At 54.9% G+C, this 13,385-nt stretch overlaps 1 protein-coding gene across 1 annotated transcript; it reads right to left on the bottom strand.

Annotated features, from left to right (window-relative positions):
• Positions 1–1,946: 1,946 nt before the first annotated feature.
• On the bottom strand, positions 1,947–9,077 carry MYD88 (MYD88 innate immune signal transduction adaptor). Its single transcript, XM_001508301.5, has 5 exons — positions 8,658–9,077; positions 4,488–4,619; positions 3,447–3,627; positions 2,889–2,980; positions 1,947–2,646 (listed from the first exon to the last, which is right to left on the bottom strand). Exons 1-5 carry the CDS (start codon positions 9,007–9,009, stop codon positions 2,492–2,494), a joined length of 912 nt encoding a protein of 303 aa, XP_001508351.3. The 5' UTR covers positions 9,010–9,077; the 3' UTR covers positions 1,947–2,491.
• Between the last annotated feature and the right edge of the window lie 4,308 nt (positions 9,078–13,385).

The following is a 13,385-nucleotide window of genomic DNA, read 5'->3' on the forward strand; positions in this document are numbered from 1 at the left end:
GGATTAAGACTGTGGACCCATATGAAACGAGGACTGTGTCCAACCTGATTACCTTTTATCTACCCCAGTGCTTGGAACAGTGCTTGGCACATAGTAAGCACTTAACAAATACCTCTATTATTACTATTATTAGAAGCCTCGGCAGAGGGCAGTCCAGTAATAATAATAATAATAATAATAATGGTATTTGTTAAGTGCTTACTATGTGCCAAACAGTGTTCTAAGCGCTGGGGGAGAGACAAGGTAATCAGGTTGTCCCACTCGGTGCTCACAGTCTTAATCCCCATTTTTACAGATGAGGTAACTGAAGCAAAGAAAAGTTGTGACTAGCCCAAAGTCACAGAGCTGACAAGTGGCAGAGCTGGGATTAGAACCCATGACTTCTGACTCCCAAGCCTTTGCCACTAAGCCACACTGCTTCCGGTAGCCCTCCTGTGCTCACCCAGCGGCCAGGACAGCGGCAACACGTTGGTGTTCGTCCTTGGGGAATCGTGTCCTGCCATCAACAGCTCCCCATGATCCCACTTTTCCCCTTCCGAGGGGCCGTGGGGGCCAGTGTGGCTGCTGCATCTGCCCCTGCTTTAACGCAGCCGACGTAGAGGCCAAATGTGTGGCCACAACAGGGAGGCAGCTCCATCCCTCCCCAGAGAGCCCGGCGCAGGCACCAACACGAGGGTGCAGGATGACTCCAAACCCTAATCCCAGCTGGCCATGGGGACGGACCCCAGGTTTACCACCCGCCCTGCCCTCCACACCATCCAGCCAAGCTGCTGAGGGTCCTGGTCCCTACTCTTCCCTGGACAAGTTCTGATTTACAAAAGTAAAAACTTTCACTGAACTTGAACTGCCCCTTGGTGAAGGGGATGAGTCAGGCTGGCGGCTCAGTGTATAGTGGCAGGGAGCGGCAGGGAGGCGGGCGGTGCCCCGGTCACCCTGGTTACGCCTGGCCCAGAGGCAGCAGGAGGGGAAGGGCAGCATCTGGGGGAGGGGAAGCAGCTAGGGGAGGGTGGCCCGGGTTGGAGCCACACTGAATGAGGGGCCAGTGGGGAGGTCAGGATGGGGGTGGGGGACCGGGTTGTTGGGGAGAAGAAGCTTAGCCAGGTGGAAAGACCACAGGTCTGGGAGTCAGGAGTTCTGGGTTCTAGCCTCGGCTCTGCCACTTGCTGCATATATGACCTTGGACCAATCACTTAATGGCTCTGTGCCTCGGTTTCATCCTCACGCTGTGAGCCCCAAGGATGGACAAGGACTGTGTCCAATCTGATTATAGCTACCCCAGTGCTTGGCCCATAAGCGTTTAACCAACACCACTGTTACTTTTATCATTACTATTATTAATAATAATAGTAATAATAATTACACTTGGGTCACAGACCATTTCTCAGCAGTCCAGCCTGCTTGAGCTCTGCACTGTCCTGGAATGTTCTGTAGATTGGAAGCATCCTGTTTGGATCTAAAGTGCCATGAACGCAGCAGGGAGTGCACACCTGGGCAGCCCTGACCTGCAATGAACACTCCCCCTCACGCTCCCCCCACACAAACACACACTCTCTCACTCTCAATTCCTCTCTCCCTCTCTCTTTTTCCACCCCCAACCTCCTCTATCAAGAAGAGACCAGAGAATCATCTTGTGGCTGAAGGCTGATAAGGGAAAATCCCACCCAGGGACCTCCGGTATATGGTGGACACCTAAGCAACCAGCCCAAATGGACATAGGGCAGCAGACCTAGGTCACACACCCAAAACCAGGTATACCCTATGGCTTCACTGGAACAGGCCCAAGGTGTCACCCTCCTGTTCAACCCTCGTGGTTTTTGAGGGGTGGGACACGGGAAATAAGATTGTTTTACCCTTTGCGGCCTTGTCCATGTCCTTGTCCAGGGGGTGGAAGGCAGAGGAGCTCCAGACCACAGGAGGGGTTGCATACACAAATGATAGGGATAATCCAGAATACAAAAATGTTTGTTTTTAATCTGGCTATTTTGGGCAAGTGAGGTTTTTACCGACTTGCAATATCTCCATAATTCAACCAAAATGCAGGTCAAGACCATGGAGGGATGGAGCTTATACTGAGAGGCAGCAGCTGGCTCCCCTGTCAAAAATGGGGGTCACAGGGGCTGATCGCTGATGGCCCAGGGGTTCCCGCTGTCCAGCAAGCGAATAGAGGGGGAGTTGGGAGTCCAGAAACAGATCTGTTGCCCCAGCTATCTCCCACTCGCTCCCTCAGCGTTCCTTTCCCCATCCCCTCACCTGTCCACCCAGGGATCTCCCTACTGGCCTTTGGGGGTGGGGGCAGTGCCCACAGGTGACCGGATGGAAGCAGGGGCAACTGCCAGGCAGAACGGGGCCAGTAGGGCAGGTGGAGGTGTACAATGGGACTACAGGCTGGGAGCAAGAGCGGCCCAGAACTTCAGAGGGGTTTGTGGGGCAGAACTGAGGAGGAGATATGGCAACGAGGGGAGAGGTGGAGTAGAGATCCCCTCAAGGCCTGTCACGGCAGGGCAAGAGCTTTGGCGAGTCGAGGCCAAAACCAGGCCTTGGTGCAGGGGTTTGTGTAGTCGCAAACGGTGATGAAGCGGAGGATGCTGGGAAAATCTCTCTTCATGGCTTTGTACTTGACCGGAATCAGCCGCTTCTGGCGAGCCCCTGCAATGACCGGGAGAGGCATTAGGGACCGAGCAGATACCGGCCGGCTGGGACAGAGGACAGGGAAGCCCATCAGGTCTGGCCCCTCCCGGTGTCTGCCCCCTCTCATTCCATGGTCAAGGTGGCCAGAGTCAGGGTAGGGAGAAGGAGGGGGAGAAGGGCTTTCCAGTCTGCCCACAACCCCGCCCCCGGAGCCTCCCACCTCCCCAGCTCCCCGTACCCGGCTTGGCGGACACACTCACCCGGACAGAGGCTGAGCGCAAACTTGGTCTGGAAATCGCACTCATTGCTCTGCAGGTAGTCGTCCGAGATGACCACCACCATCCGGCGGCACCTGGGGACAGGGCAGCTGAGACGCCGGGCCGTGGTGGGGGCCATTGCCCCAAACCCTCGCTGTCCTAGTTTGTGTCTTTCCCCCTCCAACTGCCACCGCGTCACTGCCTATCCCGCCTGCTCCGTCCTTACCCTCGTGGCCCCAGCTCCAGGCCTCCTCCTTCTGGGAGCCCTCCCAGCCTACAGCTCACTCCAAGACTCACTGGTGGCACCAGGTGACACAGGGCCCCCTCTATCCCAGATGTGTGTGTGTGTATGTGTGTGTGCGCATGTGTGTGTGTGTTGCCTCCCATCAGACTGGCAGCCCCACTGTGGCAACCCTTCCACTGTGGGAGGAGGGACCTTGTCTCCTCCTCCCTGTGTCCCTCCCGGAGGGCCCAACATAGTTAACCCTCTTGGTCCAGCAGTAGATCCCTGCCCGCAGGGCCAAGGCATAACTTGCACCCAGAGCTCCAGCCCCGCCGCACCTTTTCTCGATGAGCTCACTGGTGATGGACCAGACGCAGGTGCCGGGGAGGACATCGCGGTCCGACACGCATAGCTTCAGCCCAAATTCGGTCTGCTCCAGCTGCCGGATCATCTCGTGCACAAACTGGATGTCGCTCGGGCAGTAGCAGATGAAGGCGTCAAAGAGCTCCGGCAACTGGCCTGGAAATGGAGCCGGAAGCCAGGGGTCGGCCAGTGGACAGTCAAGGGGATTTCCTGGGTTCCTGCTGCGTGGAGACCACGGGGTCCCGGGCCCTCTCTGTGCTCACCCAGCAGCCAAGACAGCGGCAACACGTTGGGTCAAACACTGCAAACTACCCTGAGTTGGGGCAGGAACTGATTTTGAAATCAGAAATGTCAGGCTCTGGAGGATGTGGGGAGGTCATCAGGTCCATACCCCTGCCCGCAGGAATGCTAGCTGTCCTGCAGGTCAGACTCATCTGCCTGCACTCCAGGCTCTGAAACGGACAGAGGGATATGGAGATATTTTTTTTTTAATGGTATCTGTTAAGCACTTATTATGTGCCAGACACTATTTTAAGTGCTGGGGTAGATACAAAGTAATTAGGTTGGACATAGTCCATGTCCCACATGGGGCTCACAGTGTCAATCCCCATTTTACAGATAGGTTAACTGAGGCCCAGAGAAGTAAAGTGACTTGCCCAAGATCACACAGCTGACAAGTGCAGAGCTGGGATTAGAAGTCAGGTTCTTCTGGCTCCCAGGCCCATGCTCTATCCACTAGGCCATGCTGCTTCAAGATTAATCCTAGACCTAGAGCCAGGGTGGCCTGGAGTGTGAATCACCCCTTGGCCCCCACCTCAGGCCTGTCACAGCCTTGCTCGGCATTCATAGCCCACACAGGCCGGGGTGGAGTGGGGAGCTCAAGCCCAGAGAGGGAAAATGGCCTGAGACACTGAGGTGCTCACCCCTGAGTGGCCCACCCACCATGGGGCTGGAGAAACATGGGGAGGAAGCCCGACTGATTGAGTGATTGATTGATTGATTGATTGGGGGCTCACCCAGAGGGTCATCCCTTGTGGTGATCCCTGAGAGCTCTGCCGTCCTCGGGACGCTGCTGTCCACGGCCGCGACCTGCACGGGCTTCTCGGCCTCTTCTTGCTGCTTCAGAAGAAACTTCTGGCAGTCTTCCTCTGCAAGCCAGGGGACCAGGAGGCAAGGGGGACAGCGGGAGAGGAGGGGTCATCAGGCCGGTAGCTCAAAGTCTTCACTGTCTGAGGAGCTGCACCCTGGACCTCAGCGCGACTCCCCGTGGTCAGTAATATCCACCCCTACACAGTACAGTGCCTGGCACTTAGTAAGGACTTAACAAATACCATTATTATTATTATTATTATTAATACCTGTTCTCCCCTCCTCCCCACCCACCCAGGACATGGCTGCCTTGGGCTCAATAGTAATAACAACTGTGATATTTAAGTACTTACTATGTGCCAGGCACTGTACTAAACATTACTAAGCACTGGGGTGGGAACAAGCAAATTGGGTTGGACACAGTCCCTGTCCCACATGGGGCACACAGTCTCAATCCCCATTTTACAGATGAGGTAACTGAGGCCCAGAGAAGTGAAATGACTTGATCAAGGTCACACATCAGACAAGGGGCAGAGCTGGCATTAGAACCCATGACCCTCTGACTCCCAAGCTTGGGCTCTGTCCGCTATACCGAGTCAGTGCAGCCGGACCTAAGTGTTCGGGCCCCACCAACGTTCGGCCTAGGGATGCTCCAAGTCCAGGGGACATGACTTGCACTACCCCTGGGACCTGACTGAGGGGCATCATGGGTCTCTTCCAGGAAGTCCTCCAAGGTTCACCCTGATCCTGTCCAATCTGGCCCTGATCAAAGGACCTGCCCTTCCTTCCTTTCATGGCTTGGTCTGTCCCGAGGGTGGGAGGGTGCCTATCTGTTCCTCCCCTTGCCAGACAGGGGACCCCAGGGTGCAGGACTGGGTGTATTCAAGCCACCTGCCTTTGCCTGAGACTCCCAGACAACGGAGCTGAATTTACTCGAAATTCTCCATCTCAGCGGATCAAGGATTTTGGATCAGAAAATGTGCTGCCCAACCCCGGCTCCAGACGGAGTATGGCTTAGTGGATAGAGTAGGGGCCTGGGATTCAGAAAGACCTTGTTTCTAATCCTGGCTCTGCCACTTGCCTGCTGTGTGATCTTGGGCAAGTCACTTCACTTCTCTGTGCCTCAGTTATCTCACCTGTAAAATGGTGATTAAGACGGTGAGTGCCATGTGGGACAGGGACTTTGTCCAACCTGATTAGATTGAATCTACCTCAGCACTTAGACCAGTGCTTGACACATAGTAAGTGCTTAACAAATGCCATGATCATCATCAACAGCTGGGCACATGTCAGTTGAGCAGCAGAAGAAGGCTTTTGAAAGAGAGTGTGACTGTGTATGTGGGTCTACTATGGGTGTGCTATGTGTGCGGGCATGTGTGTACCACGACTAAACATCTGAGTGGAGCTGATGTGTTAAGAGTTCGCTCCCTCTCCTTGTGGCCCAGAAAGGGACAAGGAAGGGGCGGGCGGATGAGGGGAAGCAGGTGGGTGAAGGTTTCTGTTCTCAGGAAACCCAGCACCACCCAAAATGGGGAACCAGATTGGAGGGAAGGAGGAGGTGAGCAGAGCCTGTGTGGAGAAAAATCTGGCCAGGAGCCATGAAGGGGAAAGCCATGGCCAGATTTTATAAAAGCAGCTCTCAGCCAGCTGGAATCTGGACTGACAAGGAGGCAGGGCTAGCAGTGGGCGGGGCTGGACAGGCATGGGGTAGCCCCTGAGCAGCGCCCCACTTCCTGTCAGATCGGGTCCTTACAACCAGTTCCAGAAACACTGCGAAAAGGGAGAGGCTTCGGAGGTCCTTTCCCTTTCTTTATCCACACATCCCCTTGTCCTTCTTCTCTGATCTGTAAACGACTGCTGACTCGGCCTCTCCTGCTTGGCTGCAAACTTCTCCCGGGCACAGGCCGTATCTACTAACTGTATCATACTCTCTCAAGCGCTTGTTACAGCCCTCTGCACACAGAAAATAGACAGTAAATACCACTGGTGGATTGACTGACTGGGAAAAGGCAGGGAAGGAATATGCAGTAGAATGAGACCCTCAGTAGCAGAGCAAACCTAGAGCTGAGGGAGTCTTGGCGAGTCGACCCTGGGGCCGAGAGAGGGAGAGAATGTGTGGATGAGAACATGTATATGTGGAGTATGTGTGTGAGAACATGTGTATGTGCAGTGTGTGAGTGTGCGTCTATGTGCATACTGGAGAGAGAACGTAGAAGAGTTAGGGATTTGGGCTGTGAGCAAGGGATTTGGACTGAACAGGACTCGGTGTTGCCCGAATTCACATACAATCAATCAGTGGCATTTATTGAGCACTTACTGTGAACAGAGCACTTCACTAAGCACTTGGAGAAGTACCATGTAACAGAGTTGGTAGACCTGTTCTCTGCCCACAACTATCTTTCAGTCTAGAGCCTCCCCTCTTCCCCAGAAGGGGCAAGAACATGAACAGGCCTCTAAGGAGCCTGGGTGTGGGGAAAACACTGGAAATTTCTGACTCCAGGACTGTAGGTGGAAGTCCCTGGGTGAATCTGGAAGAAATCTGGCCAGAGTTTCCAAAAGGCCTACTCGCTGAAGCTCAGATAAATTGGAAACTAGATGGGCCCCTGAACTGGAGGGGCCATTCAATCCACAGTGCCTGGGGTATTACGAAGATGCAGCATAGCCTAGTGGAAAGACCGTGGGCCTGGGAGTCGGAGGACCAGAATTCTAATCCTGGCTCTGCCACGTGTCTCCTGTATGACCTTGGGCAAGTCGCTTCACTTCTATGCTTCAGTTTCTTCATCTGTAAAATGGGGGTTCTTTATCTATTCTCCCTCCTACTTGAACTGTGAGTCCCGTGGGGGACAGGGACTGTGTTTGATCACATTATCCTGTAGCTCTCCCAGCGTTCGGTTCAATGCTTGGCACATAGTAAGCACCTAACAAATACCACTATTATTGTTATTATTATTATTATTGTTATCCTGTCTCTCCTGACAAACCAGGTGTCCCCCAGGTCAGGACTGTATCCATCCAGCGGGCCACACCCCCAGCCCCATCCACCCTCAGCACAGAGGCACTGCCACAACCAAGTCAGAGAGACCAAGGAGCCCTGGGCCCCAAAGGCAGGGACGGGAGTGCAGTGGATCCTGAACCTAGAACCGAGAAAACTATCCATGGTGGGCGAGGACGCCCCCTCAGGAAAGATCTGACTGGACAATTTACTCCACGATGCCCCGCAACCTGGGAGTCTTGGACAAATTTGTAATGAACTTCACAGTGGAAGAGCACAAATATGTACTGACGCTCCCCAATGGAAGAGCACTCAGGAGGTCATCTCATCCATCCCAGTGACTCGATGTAGGTCCATGCCAGCCATCCCATCTTCTCTGCGTTGGGATATGGGCAGAGCCAGTCTGCCCAGGGCAGAGCCCTGAGCTGGGGAATGGGCCAGAGGGAGACACAGACCCTGCCCTTGAGGGGCTGCCATTCTGATGGGGAGACTAGACACAGACATGCACACCTACACACACCCAAACTATGCTGGGGGCCAGGGGTAGGGCATACAGAGGAGGAGACATGGTCCCTGTCCTCGGGGGCTGCCAGTCTGATGGGGAGACAGTAGCGAATGTGCATGTACACACACACACACACACACACACACACACACAGACCCCAAATATGAGAACACATCAGATCCACCAGGGGCACGGTGAGGGAGGTGCCATGCCGAGACCCCTTGGGAGCTGGGATAAGTAGTAATAATAATAATAATTGTGGTTTTAAAGTACTTACTATAGGCTAGGCACTGTACCAGGTGTTTGGGGTAGATACAAGCAAATCGGGTTGGAAGCAGTTCCCGTCCCACATGGGGCTCACAGTCTCAATTCTCGTTTTACAGATGAAGTAACTGAGGCCACGAGAAGTGAAACGACTTGTCGCAGGTCACCCAACAGACGAGCGGCCGGGATTAGAGCCCAGGTCCATCGGACCCCCTGGGCCGCGTTCTACCCACGAGGCCTCGCTGCTCGTCGGGGAGGGCTTCTTGGAGGTGCCGGGGGCCGATTGGCCTTGGCCGGGGGGGTGGGGGGCCTGGGGCGGGGGGAAGTGTCTCTCACCGATGCTGGGGCCCAGGTCGGAGAGGACATCGTCCCGCTGCAGTTTGGCCAGTAGGGCCAGGAAGCGTCCCACGGTGGCCTGTCGTCCGTGGCGCCCCCAGTCTTCCAGCAGGCAGCCGGTGGGGTCGGGCTGCGCCTGGAAGTGTCGGATCTGCAGGTACTCGTAGTCCAGCTCCTCGGCCAGCGCCGTCCAGTCGGCGGCCACCGGGGTCTGCGGGTTCAGGTAGAGGGACAGCCGCGTCCGCACCTTGAAGTTCAGGGCCACCAGGGGGACGCGGTCCAGGGCCAGGGACGGTCCGGGGGGCGACCCGGGGGACAGTCCAGGGGACGGGCCAGGGGCGGCGCTGGCCATGGCCCGCGGCTACCTCGGCGACGGCTCCCTCGGCGACGGCTCCGGCCACTTCCCCGTCTCGCCGCTCCGCCCCCTCCCCGTTTCCCCTTCCCCTTCCCGGCAGCGAGCACGACCCTGGCCCCGCCTTCACCACGCCTTTGGGCCGGACCCGGGGCCGGGCCCGGGGCCGCCTCCCGCACCTCTCCGGGCCTGTCCTGGCCGGGCCTGTCCCGGCCCGCCTCGGCCCTGCCTCGCCGGCCCCGATGTGCAGCCCGCGCGGGGGATGGGCGAGCTCCACGTCATCGGGAAAACCCCCCGTGGAGCGTTCGTGGGAACGAAAGAGCCCGGGCTGGGGAGTCAGAGGTCGTGGGTTCTAATCCCGTCAACGCCACTTATCGGCTGTGTGACTTGGGGCAAGTCCCTTCACTTCTCTGGGCCTCAGCTCCCTCATCTGTAAAATGGGGATTCAAACCGTGAGCCCCACGCGGGGCAGTCTCATCACCTTGTATCCCCCCCAGCGCGTAGAACAGTGCTTTGCACATAGTAAGCCCTTAACAAATACCACCGTTATTATTATTATTAAGTCGATGAGCCCCACGTGGGACAGTCCGATTACCTTGTAGCTACCCCAGTGCTTAGAAAAGCGCTTGGCACACAGTAAGCGCTTAACAAATACCGTGATTATTATCATCTTGGGGCGGCCGGAGGGGGAGCGGGGTGGAGCGGGGGCGGAGTTTTCTTCTCCTCCTACCCTCGTCACTTCTTCCGCGTGGGCCGTGGAGAAAAGTCAGAGCCGAAGAGGGAGGGGTGAGGGTAGGGAGAGGATTATTATTATAAATCAAGGGGTCTAGGGTTGACTCTCGCTCCAGCCGTCCCAGCCTTTGGCCCTCCTCTGCCCGGAAGGGGCCAAACTAGATGACCTCAGGAGCTTCACTGCCAACTCGATGGGTCCGGACTATCCCCGGGGGAGAAACTCCAGTCTGCCCCTGATCCGGCCAGCTGCAGCCAGCAGGCTCCCCCTGGTGGTGTGTCCCCGATCGAATCCAGACCTTTCCCCGAGTCCGTTGCCGTGCTGACCCTGGTACTGCCAGTTCTGCTGGCACTAATAATTGTATCGAAGGACTTATGCCAGTCTCCCCCTCTAGACTCTAAACTCTTTGTGGGCAGGGGAAGGGCCTACCAACTCTGTTGTATTGCACTCTACCAAGAGCTTAGTACAGTGCTTTAAACACAGTCAGTGCTCAATAAATGCCACGGGTTGACCATCGTGGATTCATTAAGCATTTACCATGTGCCGAACGCTATTCTAAGCGCTAGGGGAGATTCAGCATAATCAGGTCGGAAACAAATCCTTGTTCCACAACGGGCTCACTGTCTCAGAGGGAGAACAGGTCTTGACCCCCATTTCACAGATGAGGAAACTGAAGCACAGAGGAAGTGAAGTGACTTGCCCAGGGTCTCGCAGCAGACAAATGGCAGAGCAGGAATTAGAATTCAGGTCTTCTGACTCTCAGTCCCCTGTTATTTCCACTCGATCTGTGCGCGCATGTGTCAATGAGCCTGTGTAAACATCGTGAGAAGGAGCGTGGCTTACTGGAAAGAGCACGGGCTTGGAAATCAGAGGTCGTGGGTTCTAATCCCGTCGCCGCCACTTATCAGCTGTGTGACTTTGGGCAAGTCACTTAACTTCTCTGTGCCTCAGTTACCTCATCTGTGAAATGGGGATGAAGCCAGTGAGCCCCAAGGGAGACAACCTGGTGACCTTGTATCTCCCCCAGCGCTTAGAACAGTGCTTGGCACAAAGTAGGCGCTTAACAAATACCATCATTAGTATTAAATCCTCACGACGGAATCCCACAGGTTCTGTCCCTGGGGTCCGAACACCCACCTCCCCTGTGGGGTTGGACTGGGCTGCGTGGAATCAGCCCACGGTCTGATGTGCCCTCTAGTGGCCCGAATTCATTCAATAGTAATTGATTGAGCGCTTACTATGTGCAGAGCACTGTACTAAGCGCTTGGAATATACAGCTCCATGACCTCCGTAAAGGTGGTGGAGTTTGCATGGCTATTGATTGACGCTACAGTCAATTAATCAATCAGTCAATAGCATTTGCCAAGGGCTTATTATGTGCAGTGCATTGTACTAAGCACTTGGGAGAGTAAGATACAACAGAGTTGGCAGACACGTTCCCTACCCACCACAAGCTTACGGTCTAGAGGGGGGAGACAGACATTAATACAAATACATAATTTATGATATGTAATTTAAATATATGTACACAAGTGTTGTGGGTTGAGGGTGGGGCGAAAAATCAATAAGCAATCGATAATCAGTCAGTGATTACTCAAGCTGTTGGGGGACATAAAGGAAAATATTTGTCTTTCATATTCTAAGTGGGCTCCACTGACTTCTTCCAATCATCCCTGACTCTTTCTTCTCCATCTCTAACTCTCCCCCAGTGACCCAATACTGATCATCCAACACCCCTAACTCTCCTGTCTCCTCCTCCCACTGACCCTGCATGGCTGTTGGACCAGAGATCAGCATGACCTAGTGGATAGAGCACGGGCCTGGGGGCCAGAAGGAGTTGTGTTCTAATCCTGCCTCCCCCACTTGCTTGCCTGCTGGGTGACCTTGGGCAAGCTACTTCATTTCTCTGTGCCTCAGTCACCTCATCTGACACATGGGACTTAACACTGTGAGCCCCGTGTGGGACATAGACTGTGTCCAACCTGATTAGCTTGTATCTGCCCCAGCGTTTAGTACAGTACCTAGCCCAAAATAAGCCCCTAACAAATACCATAAGAAGAAGGAGGATCTCCCCGATTCTACCTCTGGAACCACTGCTTTACCACAGGTCTTAAGATGTGTAAAATTGCACTAGACTTAAGCTTGTTGTGGGCAGGGAATGTGTCTGTTTACAGTACTCTCCCAAGCCCTTAGCTTTGCACAGAGCAAACGCTCAATAAATAAGATTGAATGAATGAATGGAAGCGGCGTGACTCAGTGGAAGGAGCCCGGGCTTGGGAGTCAGAGGATGTGGGTTCTAATTCCGGCTCTGCCAACTTGTCTGCTGTGGGACCTTAGGCAAATCACTTCACTTCTCTGGGCCTCGGTTACTTCGTCTGTAAAATGTGGATTAAAAGTGTGAGCCCCATGTGGGACAGGAACTGTGTCCAACCTGATTAACTTGAATTTACTCCAGGGTTTAGAACAGTGTTTGGCATTTAGAAAGCACCTACCAAATACCTTAATTATTAAAACTTCCGTTGCATATGGGTGGGTGTATAAATACACAGATGTGAATACCTGACCTGGAGCGAGAGGTTGCATGTGTAGGCGTGGGCAGTCCCTCGGGACAGGGAAACAGTCTGCTCCCGTGGAGACAACGAAGTTCCCATGTCTTGCGCCTTGTCTTGGGTCACTTCCATCCTCTTCTGCTCCACCGGCCCTTGCTCCGGCCAAGAGACATGACGAGAGAGTGTGAACGCGCGCATGCAGGGGGATAAGGAAGCCTGCATGTGCGTACGTGCATTAGATCTTGCATGTGTGTGTGTGACTGGGTTCGGCCTGGCTGGCGGCCCCTTCCTGAAGGTGCCAGGGCTTTTAGCTCCAGATTGAGTTCCAGATGGAGCCCGCCCCTCCCACGCCCAAACCGGCCCGCTCCGAACTACCCAGGGGCCACAACATTAGCCGGGCTGGGGGCCCTCCCCTTCCGCGGAGGGAGGGGCGGGGGTCCGGCTGTCGCTCCCCCTGCCCACCGGCCCTGGCCTCAAGGAAACTCACCCTCTGTCCTGCTCGGCCTTCTCCGGGGTCCCTCCCTCCCCTAAAGCTCTGCACATGAGCCCCTCCCTCCCCAAAACAGAGCTCCCGCATCCGAGACCCCCCTCCTCTCGTCTCACCGCCCCCCTCGCTAACCAGGCCGGGAGCTCCAGCGACTCCGGACCGCCGGGTGGGGGTGGGAAGGGGCGGTGGTCGATGATGGCCCTTCCCCCTCTATTCCTCCTTCACCCCCTCCAGGAGGCCTTCCCAGACTGAGCTCCCCCTTTTCTCTCTGCTTCCCCCCCCACCCTCCTCTTTCCCCTTCCCCTCCCCTCAGCACTGTGCTCATTTGTATATATTATTTATTACCCTATTTATTTTGTTAATGAGGTGTTTATCTCCTTGGTTCTATTTATCTTGATGTTGTTGACTGTTTTGTTTCGTTCTGTTTTGCTTGGCTGTCTCCCCCGTTTAGACTGGGAGCCCGTCACTGGGCAAGGGTGGTCTCTATCTGTTGCCCAATTGTCCATTCCAAGCGCTTAGTCCAGTGCTCTGCACATAGTAAGCGCTCAATAAATACTCTTGAATGAATGAATCCAAGGCTGACCTTCACCCCCACCCTCCAGGAGCTGAC

The sequence above is a fragment of the Ornithorhynchus anatinus genome, chromosome 13 (assembly GCF_004115215.2).
Source record: "Ornithorhynchus anatinus isolate Pmale09 chromosome 13, mOrnAna1.pri.v4, whole genome shotgun sequence".
Classification (NCBI taxonomy): Eukaryota; Metazoa; Chordata; class Mammalia; order Monotremata; family Ornithorhynchidae; genus Ornithorhynchus; species Ornithorhynchus anatinus.